The sequence below is a fragment of the Podarcis liolepis genome (genome assembly GCF_965112155.1).
Source record: "Podarcis liolepis genome assembly, chromosome: 6".
Classification (NCBI taxonomy): Eukaryota; Metazoa; Chordata; class Lepidosauria; order Squamata; family Lacertidae; genus Podarcis; species Podarcis liolepis.
In genome coordinates, this window is record NC_139559.1 from 97707310 (window position 1) to 97728982 (window position 21673).

The 21673-nt window shown below is 44.7% G+C and overlaps 1 protein-coding gene across 1 annotated transcript in view; it reads right to left on the bottom strand.

Annotated features, from left to right (window-relative positions):
* LAMC2 (laminin subunit gamma 2) overlaps nt 1-21673 on the bottom strand; it is a 44155-nt gene that overhangs the window by 10184 nt on the left and 12298 nt on the right. The window contains exons 3-16 of the mRNA XM_083507057.1: nt 20067-20202; nt 19875-19967; nt 17433-17569; nt 16119-16238; nt 13594-13783; nt 12396-12505; nt 11414-11635; nt 9875-10045; nt 8198-8401; nt 7872-8008; nt 6659-6815; nt 4262-4467; nt 3815-3894; nt 2575-2712 (exon numbers count right to left, since the gene is read on the bottom strand). Coding sequence (XP_083363183.1) covers nt 2575-2712; nt 3815-3894; nt 4262-4467; nt 6659-6815; nt 7872-8008; nt 8198-8401; nt 9875-10045; nt 11414-11635; nt 12396-12505; nt 13594-13783; nt 16119-16238; nt 17433-17569; nt 19875-19967; nt 20067-20202 — 2101 coding nt within the window. The remainder of the gene's footprint in view (nt 1-2574; nt 2713-3814; nt 3895-4261; nt 4468-6658; nt 6816-7871; nt 8009-8197; nt 8402-9874; nt 10046-11413; nt 11636-12395; nt 12506-13593; nt 13784-16118; nt 16239-17432; nt 17570-19874; nt 19968-20066; nt 20203-21673) is intronic.

Consider the following 21673-nt stretch of genomic DNA (forward strand, 5'->3'; position numbering starts at 1 on the left):
CACAAAAAGGACAGAATGGGGGCAGGGTGGAACGGGTGTGTGTGCATTTATCTGCTCTCCTGACGCACATGGGGGCCAGGGGCCCGTCACTGACTGTCTTCTAATTCTGAGAGCCCCACTAAGCCAGAGGAGAACCTCCATGATCTCTTTTGCTGTTCGAAGGAGAGACTCTTGTGCATGGCAATGCAAGGTTAGTCCATTGTAAGATACTACTTGAGTCTTTTCTGCATCTGATAGTTTATTCTTCATCATAATTCAGCACAAATCACTTGGTTCAAATCTCAACTCAGTCATGAATTCACAAAGTGGCCTCAAATGCCTCAGCTCCTTGCAAAGTTGTTGTAAAGAATTATCGAAAAATATGTCTGTGAGGAGCTTTGAATATTAAAAACACACTATATAAATAGCAAGTGTTACTATAATTATATATGATTATGAAAAGTATAGTAAATGAAATAATATGTTATTATAATAAAAATAAGGGACATGTTTTAACATCACTCTTAAACACCCGGTTTTCTGTGACATGAATTATTCAGTTGACTTGATCAGATCTAGTTTGTTAGTTTTTGCCAACTCCGAAAATTTCCATCACATTTTCTTGGAGTTTTTTTTCCTGGGAAAGGAGGATTCTAATACCCTGCTATATTCAGCTTAACAGCATATAAAAGGTTGATAACGAACACAGTACTTAGTTCACACAAAATAACCAGTAATATGTCCCATGGGGAGCTCATAATCATGCCTCATGGTCATATTCTTTCTATAAAAGTCTGTCCATAACATTCCCTCACATTTCAGCATCTGTAAGAAGCAGAAATCTGGGCAGGACACGGCATATATGGAAAGAGCAAACTTGAGTCCCAGTTAAAGCTGGGCTCCCCAGAAGCTTCGCCATTATAGTTTCACCAACCACACTACAGAACTTTCTCCCATAAAAGTCAATAGCTGCCATTTACTCTGACAGAGACAAAGGCCAATGCTGAGCCTGGGAATCAATTAAGATGAAGGGAAAACCTGCTCTCACCCGGCCACCTTTCACCAGATCCAGGTTTGTGGGGGCAAGGAGGGGCTTGGGCAAGCTGCCTCCAAAAGCACCCCCTCATCTGTTGCCACCCCTGCCCATTCACCTGCCCTCTCTATCCTGGTTCCTGCCCCTCACACTTATCACTGTTTTCTCACTCAGAGGTGGTGAACAGGAAGTGAAAGCAGCCTATGAATGTTTTCATAAATTACATGAAAAAAATAGGTTCCCAGGGCTTTGCTTGGCTTAGTGTAGATTAAAATCCCACTGGCAATTAGAATGCTCTCCACAGACTTATTAATTGAACAGATATCAAGAAGTAATGAATTATTAGGAACCGTTTAAGGGAGGCGGGAAGTCAAGTTACAAATCAGGGAGACAAGCCAAAGGGTGTAAAGATGTATAACTGAAAATGTTTGGTTTTTATTTTTATTTTGCTTTTTATGTTTTGCTTTTTTTCTCTTTTCTCTAGTTTTCTTTTGAATATGCATATGTATTTGTAATATGGAATATGTAATCAAAATAAAATATATGCATAAAAAAAGAAGTGAAAGCAACCAAGCAGAGGCAGCCAGGAGGTCCTGGCCAAGCTGATGCCCTCCAGAGGGCGCCAGTTTGGGGAAGACTGCTTGGGAGTTGGACGTGGGCCCAGCAGATGTACAGTGACAGGCATCCTTCATGCTGAACCTGCCTGATACCTGGTAGCTCAACCATCCTGATGAGAGGCCTCCCTCAGAGGGATGCAATCTGTCTCTGGGTCAGGGGTGGGAACATGTGGCCTTGCAGACGTTGCCAGGCTCCAACTCCCATCTGCAATCTTGTGGGCCTTTATTTTAAGACATGCATCCTGGTAGTAAACATATTTTGCACCTTGTGATAAACATTATTGTGGTAAGCAGCTCTGAATTTGGAACTGCATTACATCTGCATCACATGCACCAAACAGGATTTGGAGCCCCTGTTAACTAACCTCTCGCTCCCTTGTCTTCAATGTTTTCTTTGTTTCGCCTATTCTTTTCACGCAAGTGCTTTTCTTAATCTACTAAGCATTTTTCCTGTTGGGATTCCCCTTTTGGATCTTAATCAAGCCGGGAATTGGGGACTTACCAAGCTTGTCATTTAAATCCTCTTGTCCCTTATGTGTTACTGACAACAATGGTCAATTTATGGTAAGAATTGCACCCCAGTCAGAGAACAATGGACTAGGAAATGCTTAAGCCCTCATCAATACTGTCACTTAATGTCAACAGTACGCTTCCTGTACCACTATGAATTCTCCATTAACTTTCACCTTCAATCCAGATTTTCTCATGCGCTCCTTTTGGGAGAACCACGGAGAATTAAAAGAGGTACAGGAAGCTTATTATCCACATTAAATGACCTGGGTTTTTCTTATCCCAGGAAAAGCTCCAGTCCTATTTCAAAATGCTTTTAGCAATCATGATAATAATATCATGAAATAATGATGATGGGACATGAAGTCAACTGAGAAGCGAAAGGGAACATTCCCTGCACTGAAAAGGCATTCAAAGCAGCACAGGTGGACGTACTTTTTGTGGAGCCCGGGCACAGAGTTCACCAGGATGTCTCCTCCACTCGCAGGTGACTGCAGCAATCCCAGCGCCTGCTCTGAGGCTTCTGCCGCTGCCCTGGCTGCCAGCTCGATAGTATCTGCCAGCTGCATGTGCCTAGAAGGCAAAAAGAGAACATATGGGAAAGGGGGGAGAGGATGATTCACAGCCAGCACCCCACCTTGTCTCTAACCTAAGTAACATGATACAGCATTATAGTTAGCTACTTGGAGAAGTTTTTATAGCCTGCTCAATCCCAGGAGAGGGTTCCAAGGGCTTGGATCCCAAGACCCACAAGCAGAGTTGTGTGTGTGAAATCAGCTTCCCAAATCCTCTTCACAACTGCAGCTACCTGTGTTTCCTACTATGTAAACGACAGGAAGCTTTGGCTTTGCCTCTTCCCTCCCCTTCTTCTCTTTCACGCTTGCAAGCTTTTGCTTCCAGTCTTAAACAAACCACCATTTCCTGGGAACCCGTGGTTTGTTTTCTTATGTCTGAAACAGGCTCATGTCCCTTGTGTGCTGTGGTCATAGAAATTGGCAGTTGCGGATTAACATATGTTAAAACAATGCCACTTCCATCAGAAATTCAAGGTCTGGCATTCGAGAGCCATCACCAATGGGAATGAACTAGCAGCTAAAAGGTACCCCTGCCCATACGGGCCAGTCTTGACAGACTCTAGGGTTGTGTGCCCATCTCACTCAAGAGGCCGGGGGCCAGCGCTGTCCAGAGACACTTCCGGGTCACGTGGCCAGCGTGACAAAGCCGCATCTGGCGAGCCAGCGCAGCACACGGAAACGCCGTTTACCTTCCCACCAGTAAGCGGTCCCTATTTATCTACTTGCACCCGGAGGTGCTTTCAAACTGCTAGGTTGGCAGGCGCTGGGACCGAGCAACAGGAGCGCACCCCGCCACAGGGATTCGAACCGCTGACCTTTCGATCAGCAAGCCCTAGGCACTGAGGCTTTTACCCACAGCGCCACCCGCGTCCCTGAACTAGCAGCTACAAGGACCCTAAAACTACCTTCACAGGAGACCCCTGGAAATTGGAGTAATTTCCTTGTCTAAAGGCAAAGACAAGTTGGTAACCATATCTGCACTTCACTGTTATAAAATTACTGCTCCTTTTTTAAAATGTTAGGTCTTGATGTTTTCAACACCAAGCCCAGTGACAGAAAGTATGTTAGGAGCAGCCTAATGAAGATTATTATCAACTCACCTGTTTGCCAACTTCATGGCTTCTTGTGCCAGGATTAAAAATTGGTTTGACCCTCCAGGGAGGTCTAAAGATGGAATAATCTGCATGGGGGAGAGAGAAATATCAATGTGTGCTTCCAAGAAGCAGAGGATCCCATGATTACACTATGATTACAGTATAGCCCATGGGTTCTTAGGCTTTCCACCCTCAGGGCCCACCAGAGAGCTAAAAGCCTCTCAGCTCCACCAGTCACAAAATAGTGCACCTCAAAGTGTTTTTACTCATTCTCTGTAATTTCTTCTCTCTGTCTCCAGACCCCTGTCATTGGCAGCACTGGTAGGAATTCGAAAGGGGTATGCAGTGTGTCCCATAGACATATGATACATTGCACCACACACCCTTTGCTAGGCATTTCACTGGCAAATGATAATAATGCACAAGACAGTTTTTCAGAACGCAGATACTTGCCACGCTTCCCATCTTTGCCTTGCTCTGCTCCAAATCCAAGCGAGCTCTTGCAACAAGCTTCCTGGCATTTTCTGCCTGGCTCTGGTACCGACCACCCAAAGACTGCAACCTGTTGGCAGTCTCCGTGATCTCCTCCAGCCGGGTGCGGTAGGTGGACTCTTGAACTTTCATCTTGGACAGGCGGCTCCCCAAGGACCTGTCAGAAGCTTGGACATGAAGAAAGGATAACGTTTGAGATTAGGCTGGAGAATGCAACATAAATGGGCGCATGGTTGGTGGTGGACAAACAGAAAAAATTCATACAATCTGGGGGAGATCCCCACTGAGAAGAGGAGAGTTCATCTGAATATTCTCAGTTCTGCCACACTAAGTAGTCAGAAGCAGGGGAGAGAATGGACACAGACATGGAAACCTGCTTAACGTTATGACATGAATCATGAATTGAGGGGAAAGACCAAGGCTGTGTACATATGGCTGGCTTAAGATGCAGCAAAGTAGCCTGCTCCCGGCTACACTGCAACACACACGAGCCAGTCATTGTATGCATCAGTATGTGTTTCCAAGCAGCTGTCTGCCTATACCACTGGGAAGAGAGGGGGCATATACAGTATGTCTTTGCAAGGCTAACATTTTTAAATTGGATCAAAGTTGGGGGGTTTTTGGGGGGAGGGGATGCATCAAAATGCTGTATTTCTCAATAAACTACAGGTGGGTGTGGATTGTGACTAACATATGTACATGCCTTCACTAACAAGAAGAGGGAGTGCACTGGTTGCAGAGTCAGTGGGCGGGTGTACACAGCTCAGTGGCATAGCATGTGCTCTGAATGCAGGAGGTCTCTGGTTGAAAGCCAAGCACCACCAATTTAAAGGGATGGGGAATATTCACAAAATCATCACATTTTAGAACACTTTTATACCACTGGCAGTCCTCCTTTTTCTCCCTTCTAAAAGAATTAAGTCCCAGGAGATAGAAAAATAAAGCTTTCATAAAAAAGCCAATGCAATTCTGGGCTGCATCAATAGGAGTAAAGCATCTAGATCAAGGGAAGTAATAGTGCCACTGCATTCTGCTCTGGTCAGACCTCACCTGGAGTACTGTGTCCAGTTCTGGGCACCACAGTTCAAGAAGGACACTGACAAACTGGAACGTGTCCAGAGGAGGGCAACCAAAATGGTCAAAGGCCTGGAAACGATGCCTTATGAGGAACGGCTAAGGGAGCTGGGCATGTTTAGCCTGGAGAAGAGGAGGTTAAGGGGTGATATGATAGCCATGTTCAAATATATAAAAGGATGTCACATAGAGGAGGGAGAAAGGTTGTTTTCTGCTGCTCCAGAGAAGCGGACACGGAGCAATGGATCCAAACTACAAGAAAGAAGATTCCACCTAAACATTAGGAAGAACTTCCTGACAGTAAGAGCTGTTTGGCAGTGGAATTTGCTGCCAAGGAGTGTGGTGGAGTCTCCTACTTTGGAGGTCTTTAAGCAGAGGCTTGACAACCATATGTCAGGAGTGCTCTGATGGTGTTTCCTGCTTGGCAGGGGGTTGGACTTGATGGCCCTTGTGGTCTATTCCAACTCTATGATTCTATGATATATTGTGTGTTCAAGAGGGTTGTGTGTTAACATTTTGCTTTTAAGAACTTTTTCTAGATACAGTGGTACCTCAGGTTACAAACACTTCGGATTACAGACTCCACTAACCCAGAAGTAGTACCTTGGGTTAAGAACTTTGCCCCAGGATGAGAACAGAAATTGCACGGTGACGGCGTAGCAACAGTGGGAGGCCCCATTAGCGGTACCTCAGGTTAAGAACGGTTTCAGGTTAAGAATGGACCTCCGGAACGAATTAAGTTCGTAACCAGAGGTACCACTGTACTGATGTTTTTGTGTGTGGACATGATTGAACCAAAATTAAGCATTGTCAAATCCCATTGATTCAAATGGGGGAAAATAAACATCTATTTAAACCTCTGTGGCTGCACTCAGCCACTTTTCTTCCTCAGTTCTCTTATAATTGCACCAAACCTTCCAAGTGCCCCTATTTTCCAGGGACATCCCTGATTTAGAGAAGCCGTCCCAGTTTCCAATTTGATCCTGGAATGTCCCACTTTTCCTTAGGGTGTTCCTATTTTCACTGGAGAAATGCTGGAGGGTATGGAGTTATCCCACGCCCGAGGCGACTGAAGGCAGCCCTGTATAGGGAAGTTTTTTTTAATGTATAATGTTTTATTATATTTTTATATATGTTGGAATCTGCCCAGACTGGGCAACCCAGTAAGATGTGTGGGGTATAAATAGTAAAATTATCATTATGGAATGGGACGTTCCTACTTTCATCAGAGAAAAGTTGGAGGGTATGTCACATTGCAGAGGGATCTCGAAAGACTCACGTTACCTTGTAAGCTCTGGGCCTCCCTCAGGACCTGCTGGAGCATCTCCTCTGCCTCTCTCATTTTCCTCTCTAGCTCTGCGTTATCTCTTGACTCTCCACCAGTAAGAACCTGAGAGACCAGCACTTCAAGGCCCTGCAGTTGCTGGAGGTACTGGTCTACCTGGAAACAAGGTAGGAGAACTCTGTGAGCGAGGAATGGAAAGACATGAATACAAGGCATGCAAAGACTTGGCTAGCAGCTCCAGAGTCTTCAAAAATATGCAGTCTGGAAGATTCAAATCAGGTGCCTAAGAAGCTTCCAGTTCTAAATAATTAATATTTTAATGTTATCAGGTTATAATAATGATAATTTAAAAGAAGTCACTACCTAGATGTCATCTTAAATATTTTTATTGCATTTGTGCTCTGCTGTTCCTCCAAAGGGTTGAAATAATTTACATGCAATTCCTAGGAGAATCCCATCCAAGGCGTTTACTGGGACAGACCTGCTTGTTTGCTGGCTGACTGGCTGGCTTATTTATATATTCATATTTATGTTTGACCAAACTGCATTGGGAGGCATTGGAAGACAGGAGTGCCTGGCATGCTCGGTCCATGGGGTCACAAAGAGTCGGACACGACTAAACAATAACAAATTAATATTTATATTTATTGATTAAATTAATTTATATACCGCTCTATACCCAGAGGTCCCAGGGCATTTAGCATTTGTGCTTTCAGACCATTCTCCAGGAAGAAAATAGAAGGAGCTTTATTTATTTTTCTTTTCTGATTCCTAACCTTTTTGAGATTAATTAGTTCCAGTAAAACATGACACGATTCATTGCAGATGCCCTCAATTAATCAGGCAGCAGATTACACTGTTTGCAAGGCCCCCATTTTAAAAGTTATTTTCACTACTTATGCGGTTTTATGCACACTTCCCCTTAACGCATATTTTTGGTTGGAAAACTGCATTGAGAAATTCGGAGCAGTGTGAGTTTCAAAGCATAGCTTTGTTTTGGTTTGCATATTGTTTTGGAATTAGATAGGCTCACATTAAAATGTGAACTAAACTAAATTTCTCCCCCATCTCCAGTGGGAGGTTTTGCATTAACAATCCTAGTTGTTTGCACCCAAATAACAAAGCAGAGAGCAGGGTGTTGGCTAGGGACATTTCGTTCACAACTGATAGCTTTAGTCTTTGGTAACGAAAGTGCAAGAGAGAAAAGCCAACCTGAGTCTTCACTTGGTTGTAGCAGGCTGGGCAACGGGTGTGTTCGCAGCTCCGCCCTTCGAACCCTGGCTTGCAAATGCAGCTCCCATCACTGTGGCACCGTGATGGCTCAGAACGCGCAGAATTGCAATTGCAAGCTGCGTAGAGGAAGAAAAAGAATAAGGTCAGGAGGGGATAAACATAATGTATCTCAAAATGCAAATTATCTCTCATATTTTCCAAACCTAGTTTGGTTCAAATTCTGATAAAATTATTTGGGTGTGCATTGCTGGCAACAATGATGCCCTTGAAGCCAGCATTGACTTGCATGAGATGATGAGGTATACCTTGGCATTTCTCTGCTGGGTTGATGGATAAAGGATTTCCAAAGAATCCGTCCTTGCACTTGCACTCTCCTGTCAAGTGGTTGCAAATCCCAGAAGCATTTGGGTCAACACTGCTACACTGGCATGGTTGGCAGGGACGTGCCGGGCCGTTCTGACCCAAGGGGTCGCCAAAATAGCCATTGGTACAAAGCTCACAGTGAGAGCCTGAGAAGAAAGGGAAGAAGGAAGGACAAGCAAATGATGCCTTGAACAAGCAATGCAAGAACTGCCTCTGAACACGATGCTGGCAATCCTGAGCACAGGGCGCCTACAGTCCTGCTCCACCCCTAATTTCCACAATCCATTTATGAACAAAAATTGTTGCAAGTACCACAAATGGCACCGGGGGGGGGGGGGGAGGAGGTTTCTCCTGGTTTAGTTGTGCTATAATGCAAGAGTGGCCCTCCAGGCAGCAATGATGCCGTTACATTAAGCACCACATAATAACTTATAAAGTTGAATAATGCGTGGATGCTCCAGTACAAAGCTTCCTCGTGTGTACTTTTATTGCATCCATGTGATGCCACATTCAAAAATGCACCAGTCTGGAGGAGCCCTACCTCTCTGGGCCTGACGTCTGATTTTATCCCTGGACTACAGTACCCTGGTGCAAATCCTGGTTCATCTTCAGTCTAGCTGCCTAGAGCTCAGGCCCACTGACAATGACTAAATTTGATGAGAATCAGGAGGTGGGGAATGTGGATTTCATTATGGTCCTTCTCTTTCCCTGCCTGAGTCAAGGTCTGCCTGTGTTGGTGCTGTGAGTTCACATGGCTAATGTGCCTACATGCAAAAGCATTCCTTCCACACTGAAAAACAGGTGTCAGGGCAAATGTTATAATCTAGTCTTCTCCCTTCAATACTAGTTTTATATGTGAATGGATAGTATACGGGTGCATTCCCCCCCCCCTTTGGGCAAAAAACTCTTCCCTCTGTTCTCCATTATTTTTCTTCATTGCGGTGCATTTAATCATGATCCCCTACATCAGGCTTCCTCAACCTCGGCCCTCCAGATGTTTTGAGACTACAATTCCCAGCATCCCTGACCACTGGTCCTGCTAGCTAGGGACCATGGGAGGTGTAGGCCAAAAACATCTGGAGGGTCGAGGTTCATGGGAAGTGTAGGGCTGAGGTTGAGGAAGTCTGCCCTACATGTTCTCTGAAATGGTACAGCACAGGCATAGCGAGGACCTGGGCCTAGAAATCCAAGTCTCCACAGAATATTGAAAAAGTGGTGGTGGGAAGTGCAATTTGAAGGCAAGAAGTGGTGGGTGGTGGGCTAAAGGAAGCTTAACGATTATCCCGCACATAGCTCTTCCCTTGCAATCCCAGCACCCAGCTGAGCGCCTTTCTTCAAGCATGCAGCTGGGAACCCGGATGGGGAGGGGCTGGGTGGACAAGGGGAGTGCAGAAAAGAGTTCAATGCCCCTCTCCCACATCCCATCTTACCCCTGCAGATTTTTGCACGAGTGGTGGAGATTCAGGTTCACAAATCTGTGTCACGAACGTTTTATCCCTGGGACACACAGTGCACACAACACAGCTTTTGCTATGCTCCTGTCATTCCTTAGGGAAAGAAAAGCTGGCCTCAGAAAGAAGAACATGCAGTCTGGTTAACCATCCGAATATGGGCATTACCTCCGGCTCCTGGAAGGCAATGGCTGCAGATGACTTCCTGTGTCCCTGGCAGCACCGAACAGCCTTGGCCATCTTGGCACGGGCATGGCTGGCAGCTCTGTGGGCTCCAGGGGAAGCTGTAAAAACCAGCTGGGCAAGTGGCACTGCTTTCATCTCCAGAATAGCATTCTCCTGGATGGAGGAAGAAAGAGAAAAGGAGCAGCTGGTTAGAGTGGAGCTTTACAATATATGTTTCCCATTGCCTGAGGCTCTTTGCACACCTTGCATTAGACGCCTGAGAGTCCTGGCTTTAAGGTTTGTTTCATTTGCGTAAATAAATGTTTGAAAATATGACAGTAAAGTAAAGATTCTGTGGGGAAAGGGGGAACATTAAAGTAGAAGTTGGTGTGCAAGATCTGTCAATTTCAGTTCCCCAAGTTCCTCATTCCTCCAACCTTAAATTCAGTTCTTTGCATTATGCCCTATAGACATTACAGCAAGAGCAGGGAATATTTGTTTTCCCCTACTCTGGAAGGTAGGACTTGAACCCATGGCTTCAAGTTACAAGAAAGGAGATTCTGACTAAACATCAGGAAGAACTTTCTGGCAGTAAGAGCTGTTCAGCAGTGGGATGGACTCCCTTGGAAGGTGGTGGACTCTCCTTCCTTGGAGGTGTCTAAGCAGAGGTTGGATGGCCATCTGTCAGGGATGCATTAGCCGAGTTTCCTACATTGCAGGTGTTGGACTAGATGACCCCTGAGACCCCTCCCAACTGTACAATTCTATGATTCTATGATTTGTCAGTATGGGAGCTATTGAAATAAATGGGTGTGACTTAAGACTGCCAGTTTCAATGGGTCTAAGTGTGATTAACACTAGATATGACCCACTGCATCCAATCTGGGCCAGGCAGTGATAGAGAGGCAGAGACCTGTATCTCTGGGGCCCTCGTCCTACGGCGGTGGGCCTTTAGACATTGCAGCAGCAGCAGCACGGGATGTAGCCCTGGGAAAGCATTTCCCATGCTGTCTTGCTCCAATGCCTGAAGGTTACCTCCATCCCAACAAATATGAACCCAAATCCCCTCCAGGACTATGTCTGCTGAGATTTTACCAGGAACTCTCAATGCAGAGTCGACTTCAAGACATGATGGACTGAATTTCCTTTCTGAACTCTTTAGAAGTCAACTGAGATTCTCAGGACTCAGAGGGTTTTCTCATACACCATCCTGGTGGGGATCCGACCTATGCAACACAATCCATCACACACCTCCCCATGTGCACACGAGTTAGCAACAACATAGGCACTACGTACATCCTGAATGACTGCATGCATATCCACATGTGCCATCCCAGCAAAACATTACTTTGTACATGAAGTGGGAGCTTCTCATGCCCATTCTTCCATCACATGAACAAGATCCCTAGCTGGATCCCCATGTAAAATAGCCCTAAGTGAGCTACTTGGTTTTTATATTAGAGACCTGCTTGTTGCCCAAACAAATAAATAAACACTCTGTCTGTCCACAATAATAGGCTCTTTGACTGTGGTTGATCCTACCAGTATCTGGGTCACAGATTCCTCCTCCCTGGCAGCTGCAGAGCACACAGTTGCCGAGAGCACCGAGTCCAGCAGGATCCTCTCTCTTGTACCCTGGGGCACATTTCTCACAGAACTGCCCCTGGTAGCCAACTGGACAGACACACTGCTCCACCCAGGATGCTGGAGTGCCAGAGGTTGGCTGTGCCGAATCCAAAAAGACATTACTGAGGTACCCTGTGCCTGAGCATAAAGAAAAAAGGAAGAACATTATAGTGAATATCCCCAAGAACACAACATAATAAAATACCACATATCCCAGTATCTCAGCTGGATCATGTCTAAATCAGAACAGAGCTGACATTTGGGAGCGGATGTGGGGCACATCTAAGCTACCATGGTACATTTGTTTTATATCAATTTATCCATCAGTGCTTCCTGAAAAGCATCCTGGGAACTGTAGTTTGCTGACGGTCTTGGAATCAGATATTCCATTGTCCCCCCTCCCTTTGCAGTGGCGGGTGAAGGGGGTGTGGAGGGTGCGGTCCACCCTGGGTGTCATCACTGAGGGGGGTTGACAAAATGAGTTTAAAATAATAATAATAAATGGGCTCATGGAACTTTTTAGAAGTGATGTGGTGGCTTAGGTGCCTGCAGCTTCCACGCTGCCTGAAATGGCAGCATGGGACTTGCCTCTGCCTACTGCCTCTCCCTCAGCCGCCCTACAGCTGAGGGGGAGGCGGCGGAGAGGCTCCAAGCGCAGGAGAAGCTTGCCCCCCCACGTGTGGATTGCCCCACCCCTGGCTGCAGGACAGGCCCCCGCACCAGGCACTCGAGTGGCTACCTTTGATCCTTCACAGAAATGCAATTTACCTGCAAAGAGGAAACAACTATAAAATAGGGTTTATAAGAGAAGACAGAAACAGTTAAGTAATAAATAATCAGAAGAAATGTATATGACCCATTCTTTAGCCCAGATTTCACTATCCTACGCCCAACTCACTGTCTCCATAAGTGGCTCTGATCCGAAGAGCTGTCAGGTTCCCAATTAACTGGCGATACTCTTTGCCGCTCAGCCTAGGGCTCCAGTTGCTGCTTGGGTGCTCATCCAACCTGAGTGCAGGAGGTGGTGAAAGACACGAGAAGTTATATGAGCAGACTCTGCACCACCATACTTGTGTACAAAATGCAACTAGGAGTGAATTTTTAGACCCATGGAAGATTGCAGCACACTGCTGTTGAACTGCTGATCAAAGGGAAAGGCCAGAACTGCAAATCAGATGGAAAAACAAGAACACTCTGTGACCAAGGAAGCACAGAATATGGACAGGAGCATAAAATTCAGTTTACTCCAAGATTCAGTGAAATCAAAAGCAAATACAAAATTCAGCATTTAGGTCTTCCACAAACAGTGCTTTCTTCAGTAATCCCAGGGTGCAACTTGTGTTTCCTTAATGATATTTTTTACCATCAGAACATGTTGCAACGTGAGCAACAATGGCTGGAATTCAACATCACACTCTTCCAGTCCTGTCTGCGCAAGTATTCCACTTTGCCAGAAAGAAGAGTGCTGTTCTGGGGGTTCTCCTGACCCCCCCTTGAGCTAATTTCAGAGGGTGCAGGGGGCACAAGGGGGAGAAGCACTGTTGCGCAAGCAAGAGTCCTTGTGCAAGGCTTCCACTGAGAGGGCTCATGAGGTGAACCCATCACAATAAAAGTGATAAAAGACAACTTAAGTTAAAAAGAAATAAAGTGGGTTTATGGACCAGGAATTGATGTAGGCAACTTCTCTGATTCAGGTAGCTTAACTGGGCTTTGCTGATGTTATTTTCATGACTTGAAGGACAGCAACTAGATCCTCCTGGGTAAGCAATAGCCAAAGCCAGCAGTTTTCAAACTTTCCATCTTCTTCGAACACTTTCTGTGCTGACAACTTGCTGCCCATCGAAGAGGATTCTGGGACATGTACAAGGTACACATTCAGTTCATGTCAGGCACTGGTTAGGAATTGAGGGCCTCAACTCTACTTTGTGTGAACTGAGAGCATGGTCTAAGGATGCATGCGCAAATCTCCAGAAGTTGCCCGTTGCAGATTGGTAGCGGAGGGCAAGCTACTTTTGAGGAAAACTTATCTATCATTGCTTTGAGTTGCACTGGAGGGTTTGACATATGAGTGTTCTCTTACGTCCTAAGCATTTTACCTGAAAGTATAGGTCCTGCTGGCTTTACAAGGCAACATCCTTCCATTAGGCATGAGTGGGGCAGTGATTCTTAAACCAGCTCCTTCCAATATTACATCATGCTGTGAAGGGTGACGTCCAGGCCGGTTCACACGATAATCAAAAGACAGCTCTTGGCCGTAACTCAGCTGATGGTTCCCAAGGAACCTGGCTACAAAATACACACAAAAGAAACACAAGGTCAAAGTGTGGCATTTGCAAGTAAAATCCAAATGTGACCTGTACCACTGTTGACCTTGATTTGACAGGACTAGCCTTCGGTATAGAAGGAAGAAGAATTTCAAAGGACCCCATCAATACCTATGACCTAAATCCCATTGATATCAGCCTGCTTGAACATGAAGACTAACAATGGAGTGCTTCAAAATTTGCTCTCAACTAAGGTCATTGTGGATGACACAAGTGAAAGGGCCTTTTCTATGGTGGCCCCACAGCTCTGGAACTCATTCTCATCTGACTACCAGAAGGCTAACACACTCCAATTCTTTCCAAAAGCTTTGAAGACCTGTTTCAGACGGGTTTCATGTGACTGACTGCTATGAAGGCTGAGATGTGTTTCCTTTAATTGTTTTGCTATGAAAAGTTCGCTTTGTATCATGGACTGCCTATGGATTTTTAAAATTAATGTTGGTTTTCTAATTTGGGGGATTGTTGTAGAATTATATTGTGTTTGTATATTATGTATTGTGGATAGTGTACTGAATCTTTATTATGTGAATCACCATTCATGAATTGAACTCAGACAGGTAGCCTGTAAATATTTGAAAATAAAATGAAAAAAGAAAAAACATGTGGCTGTCAGTGGGCTCTAATTTTATGGTTAAATGCTTGCTTATTTATTTAATTTGAATTCCATTTATCAGATAAAAATCTTTCAAAGTAGCTCATATCAACCAAAATGCACTTAGGTGCATTTTGAAGATTTATTATTTCTGTTTTGAGAAGGTCATCTTTGCTTTCCCATACTCCTTAATTGTATTCATTTTAAGGATGCTATAGACATCTTTTGGGGTATTGTTTTCTTGTAGATATTCTCATCAAATTTGCAGATGACACCAAACTGGGGGGCCAGGTAGCTAATGGCACAGAAGACAGACTCTGCATTCAAAATTACTTTAACAGATTGGAGAACTGGGCCCAAGCTAACAAAATGAATTTCCATAGGGACAAATGTCAGGCTCTGCACTTAGACAGGAAGAACCAGATGCACAAATATAGGATGGGGGACACTTGGCTTACTAGCAGTACACATGAAAAGGATCTAAGGGTGAACCACAAGCAGCAAAAAAGTGAATGTTATTCTAGGCTGCATCAACAGAAGTCTAGTGTCCTGGTTAAGGGAAGTAACAGTACCACTATTCTACCTTAGTCAGACCACACTTGGAATACTGTGTCCAGTTCTGGGCACCACAATTTAAGAAGGATGTTGACAAGCTGGAACGTGTGCAGGGGAGGGTGACCAAGATGATCAAGGATCTGGAAACATAGCTTTATGAGGAGTGCTTGAAGGAGCTGGGTATGTTTAGCTTGGAAAAGAGGAGACTGAGATATGATAGCCATATCTTAAGGGCTGTCACATGGAGAAAGGAGCATGCTTGTTTTCTTCTGCTCTGGAGGGCAGGACTCGAGGGAATGGCTTCAAAGTACAAAAAAGGAGATTCTGAATATCCGGAAACACTTACTGACAGTAAGAGCTGTTTGGCAGTGGAACAGACTCCCACGAGAGGTGGTGGACTCTCCATCCTCTCCATCTTTGGAGGTTTTTTAGCAGAGGTTGGATGGCCATCTGTCAGGGATGCTCCAGCTGAGATTCCCGCATTGCAGGGGGTTGGACTAGATGACCCTTAGGTCATCTACAATTCCATGGTTCTAGACATGAGGAAAGTGACATTCCAGCCATGGATTTCAGGATTTGTGGGTGGGGGTAGGATATAATGAATGGATCTATTGCAGGGGTCAGCAACCTTTTTCGGCTGTGGGCTGGTCCACCATCGCTCAGATCATGTGGTGAGCCGGACTATATTTTGAAGGGGGGGGAAGAACCAATTCCTATGCCCCACAAGTAACCCAGAGATGCATTTTAAATAAAAGGACACATTCTACTCATACAAAAACATGCTGATTCCTGGACTGTCTGTGGGTCAGACTGAGAAGGCGATTGGGCCACATCCGGCCCACAGGCCTTAGGTTGCCTACCTAAAACCATGGCACGTTTTCTGGAAATTCAACCTAGTCTTGTAAGCACACTTTCAACACACATTTAAAATGGGGCAGAAGGAAATTATCCAGAATTAAGAGCAATTCCTGTTCTAACTTGAGTGTTAGAATTGTCTACAAGCCAGCAAGAATCTGTACTAGGATTTCTGCATGTAAGTGGACCAACAGGTGTCAATATGTGAGACATTTGATAATACTGGCAAATAAATAGTGAAGTTCAATGGTCCTTGTGGCTGCTCCTGTTCAGCACGGGATATGGAAACACACACCTGGAGCCATGAAATAGATGGGATCTGGCCTTCTTGCTGCCACATAAACTTCTTTATAATGTGAAGACCACTGGAGCTGCAAAGGAGACCCATTTCCTTGAGCTTGCCAACCTTCATCACCTGGAATACAAGGAAACCAACAGCTAATTAAAATGAGCTGGAAATCCAACCATACCCAACGATTCAGGAAATGTGATTGGAGGAAAGAAGCAACAAACAGCTCTTTTCATATTACACAGTCCAAAGGAAGGATATGCCATGTCTCCAAGCTCATGACAGACTAGTGATGTCATATGCTTAGGAAAGCACTGTATCACAAGAGGTCACAGGACCCATTTTAACAGTAAATAGAATCAGGCAGTAAAGCTTTCTGGGCTGTAGCAAGTACTTCAAGATGCTGGTGAGAGTGCTGAGCACTTGAATATTGACCCATGAAAAGAAACTTCCCCCACACCTAGAAAACTAGCATGTTGGGGTGGGGGTGGAGAATCAACCTAGCCTCCTCCCCAATATGCTCCTTTTCTATCTGCAATACTTTGGGGGTGGGGCATTTCTGGCACGCACTCTACAGCTGCAATGTGCATTCCAGAGCCGGAGAAACACAACAGTTTTCTAGAGAGATGAAGGTAGTGGGCCAGAGCCAGCATTGTCCATTATGCGCAAACACTGATTATCATCTGTGCCAACATGTTTCTATACTGCATCAGAAACCTCCACCACCTGTTTGACCAAAGATGGTCATGGGAGGACAAGAGAAAGCTGTGCACCCACCATGCTAAGTAATGTTTCTGTCATTCCAGTTGCATCTCCTTAAAACTCTTCTGATCCTAGAAAAGCTATTCTAAACTTTCTGATTGTATAAACTGCAAAGTTAGCAATTTTGACCCAAGGCCAGTGCTAAGTATTTTTGCATTCCACACAAAGACTCAGATCCATTTGTCTTCTTCCTTTACATTATGACTTCATCACTGATTCAGCTCCTTTGCCATTTCCCAGCTGCTTTGCTGGTTCAGAAAGAATATAAGTGGAACCACTTTCTTAGGTATTTTGCATAACTATCACCCAAGTCTTCCCAGATCATGTAACTGACATAATATTATGCTGCTGATTTTAAGAAATAAAGCGATTGTTTAGTCCTATTGCTTTGCTTCTCCGTTTGGCAAACCTCATCACCAGCAAACAAACTTCAGTCTGGTAATGGAGGCAGCTAATGTTTCCCTGCATCAATAGAAAATGTAAAATTGAAAGTTCAGTGCAACACCAAGTGTATTGATCACGAAATAGAGAAAAGGCAACCCTAGTGAAGTTTTTTACCTTGCTCGAAGGTGGAGGTGATTTTATGGATGCTATAATTTTCTGCGCTGGAACATGCTGTTGAGTGCCCATGACAGAAGCACCGAGAACAGCCCTCTGGGTTTCCGGCATCTAGGTTGTAATAGCCCTGCTTGCAACTGTGCAAGAGATAAATGAACACACCACACAATTATTCTCTTGTGCATTCATATTCACACACAGAAAGCTGACATACTGAATTTCCAATCCGGATACCTCTGCTTTATCTGCTGTGACAGGATAGCTGCATCCTCCAGCCAATAAAAACTTGATGGCTCTGATGTCAGCCATTACTACAAATCCTGTGCTACCATTCTTGTTCAAGTGATGACTTCATGACAGAATGACTGGCACTCACCACACACACAAAGGCACCGAGGTAACTGCTCCAGAAGGTACAGAAAAAGGATTCTAGCCTGTGCTATAATCTGGTGAAAATGTGGATTTGAGAGGAGATACACACTATTCATTTAAAGCACATCAAACACACAGTGAGAGTAAAAAAGGTTAAGGACCCCTGGTTGGTTAAATCCAGTCAAAGGCGACTATGGGGTTGTGGCGCTCATCTTGCTTTCAGGCTGAGGGAGCTGGCGTTTGTCCACAGACAGTTTTCTGGGTCATGTGGCCAGTATGACTAAACCACTTCTGGTGCAACCGAACATCATGACAGAAATCAGAGCACACGGAAACGCCTTTACCTTCCCATCGCAGCGGTACCTATTTATCTACTTGCACTTTGACGTGCTTTCAAACTGCTAGGTGGGCTGGGACTGAGCAATGGGAGCTCACCCCGTCACAGGGATTTGAACCGACCTTCTGATCAGCAAGCCCAAGAGGCTCAGTGGTTTAGACCACAGCGCCACCCACACTGTTAAAGTACATTACTTCCCCAAACGCATCCGAGGAACTGTAGTTTCCCACACAGAGCTATAATTCTCAGCAACAAACTGCAGTTCACAGGATTCTTTGTGGGGTGTCATGAGATTTAAATGTGGGCTGGATGTGCTTTTTAATGTAAGGTGTGGATCTGTGATGTGCTGAGCTCAGTGCAACTTGTGCACATGCCATTTTGGCCTCAGCATGGACTCAAACAGTGATGTGAGTCAGGGCTGCCATCGAATCAGAAATAAAAGTGTTACGCTTTTTTACTTTCCATTAATTATTTGTCAGTGGCCCATTGTGGGGTACCACTATGCCAGACCCTTCAAGTGTCCCAATTTTCCAGGGACGTCCCTGATTTAGAGAAGCTGTCTTAGTTTCTGATTTGATCCTGGAATGTCCTGCTTTCCCTTAGAACGTCCCTGTTTTCATTGCAGAAATGTTGGAGGGTATGGAATTATCCGACCCCCCAAGCTTCATAAAGGCAATCCTGTATAGGGACTTTTTTTTAACATTTAATGTTTTATATATATTGAAAGCTGCCCAGAATGGCTGGGGCAATCCTGTAAGATGTGTGGGGTATAAATATTAAAATTATTATTATGGAATGGGACGTCCCTATTTTCATCAAAGAAATGTTGGAGGGTATGCTATGCTGCTATCCAGATTAGAACAGAAAATTCCAGTCATCATCACTACCACAACTAATGACATAGCAGTGCCCACATTGCAAAGTCAGCCTGTTTTACTAGCCCATCATGCACTGAACTGGCTATGTAATAGGCTCAGATTGGGTTTGCTTTCCCCTCTGGTCAGCGTGTCTAGTGCCTGTGGTTTTGGTATGAGCAGGACCAAACCTACCCTCACCTGGTTTAGCTGGTCAGTCAAAGTTGTTCCTGACGCATGCTGATAGCTTCCAGAAGCCACAGGTGAGAGGTGAGTGCAGGCTGGGAATCACAGGGGGACCAAGTATCCCAGAAGGAGTGTGACGTATCCTCCACCAGAGGTACTGCCGCTCCCTTAACACCCCACACACGCCAAAGCAACTCATACACATGCAAAAATAAATAAATAAAAAGTTTGAACCACCACACAGCAAAAGGCAAGAATGAAATGGAAGGAATAATACGAATGGAATGGAGATTGGGGTTAAGTGGGCAGAAGAGGCAGGAGGATGGGGGAGTGCAAGGATGAAGGCTGAAAGTTGTATAGCTGTGCATTGACTGAAAGCCCCCTTCCTGGCTTCTGTTCTGGCCAACCAGACACCACAGACCTACATTTCCAAATATTACAAAAGACACATTGCTTTCTCAGCGGAAACTGAAGTTCTCAGTATCCAAAACACTGGCACTAGATTCCACATTCCATGCTTGCACGCTGAACTCAATCCACATAGCCTCCATTTCTGAGTCAGAGAGAAAGCTACATTTCTGTTGGGTTTGTATGCTAAGTGAAAGAGCAACTTGAGCTACCAAGTGGATTCCTTGATCATGACAACTCTGAGCACCATGAAAACATTTAGCCACGCAATCTTTGTGCACGCACCTGCTACATCGCTCTCCTTCAACAGCTGCCTTGCAGATGCAACGTCCTGAAACACACTGGCCCGTGCTGCCAGCTGGATCACAATCACAATTCCTGAGAAAATCAAAGGATCATTTTCAAATGAAGCTCCGCACTCCTCATTGGAACACATTAGCCAGCAACAAACAGCTCCACCGACCCGACAGCACTTACTGTATTTGCCCAGCAGCTCTGCAGCCAGATTCTGAGAAGGAATGGAAATTGTGCTGGCATCGGTCACATTTATCACCTGTCACACCAGGTTTGCAGTGGCACCGTCCCTGGTTATCACACTGTACACTGAAAGAACCTGTGAAGAAGGAGTAGTAGAGACAGCAATGGGGTCAATATTTATGATTCTCTCATCAGGTTTATAGCTATTCCAAGGAAACTCAAGGAGAGTTGCTGCAGTAGTCATTCAGTTCCATTGTGCAAAGTTCCTCTCCTGCTTGGTTTGTCATGACGGTACATTGCTGAACTACTCAGGCACACTTCGTCTAAAAAGTTGCTTTGGCATGTACAAATATGATGCTCTTCTGCAGTATGAGATAGGCTGAAAACTGGTTTTGTGGAATATTGCCAGAAAAGTGGCAATGGTTCAGGTTTGAAGTGGTAGACTCTATTGCTTGGAGGTTCTTCAAGAGAAGCAGTTTGTTCCTCTGCCCCCAAAATACCTACCCAATCCATAAATTTGTAAATAAACTGATTATTACAAAGGCGAAGCAAGGCCCAAACTAGAAATGATGCTAAACTTGTAATCACATCAGTTTTTAGAACAAAATTAATAAATTTTTGTTGGGGATTTTTGTTGGGACTGGTATGTGGGGAGGAGATGGGTAACACTTTCCTCCTTTGCTTCAGGTCTGATGAAAATCACTCCCTGCAACTCTCTCTCTCTCTTTTTGTCACACGAGCACACACACACACACACACACACACACACACACACACTAACTATGAGCCCCTGGAGGGAAGTATCCACTGGTGCCAATGATGGCTTCTTTCCCAGAGGTAATAGCAGGACCAGACTACCTTTGTCAGGACCACAGGAGGAGAGGAAAGGACTAAATGTCCCTGCATGCTCTGGTCTTGATAAAAATCAACTGACATGCCTGCAAGTGGCATGATCAGCATCACAATTACTTTGGCCCTAAGTCTCCATTGCTTTCTTCCAGAAGGGAAAAGGACCTAGCAAAGCTGTCCTAAAGTTCATACAGCTCAAATAAGGGGAAGCACAAAGCAGCAATCTTCCATTTGCACAGACAAAACCTGTTAAGTATAATTGTTTAATTGTACGTTGAAATGTCAAATAACTCCGTATATGTCTGGATGTGTACTGCTAAAAGCTCAATTCCTCTGAGCTAAACATTGGAGTGCAGGGAGCCTAATAGCCAATGGTTTAAGTAGGGCTGTATCTCCGCTGGCTCTGTCAAGAGGTATTTAACTTAGATCACATGAGAAATAATTGTATTACAGGTCTCCATTTTGGGTGTATTACTAGCTCTTTGTTCTAAAGCAGCTGAGGAGAAAGGATGTGCTAATGATTCCCTCTAGGAAAACAGCTAGGCTGGAATGGAGGAGAGGCAGAGCTTTGTTCTTTAGATAGAAGAAATTCATATTTCTAAGATATGCTAAACCTGTGCTGGGATCAGCACATTATATTATGCAAATCTCTAGATGTAACACTTTAGCAGATGTACATCACTGGCCCCATTTTTGCCTCACAGCTGACCAAAGTGCTATTTCTGCTCCACAGGAACAATCAGTACACAAAGTGACTA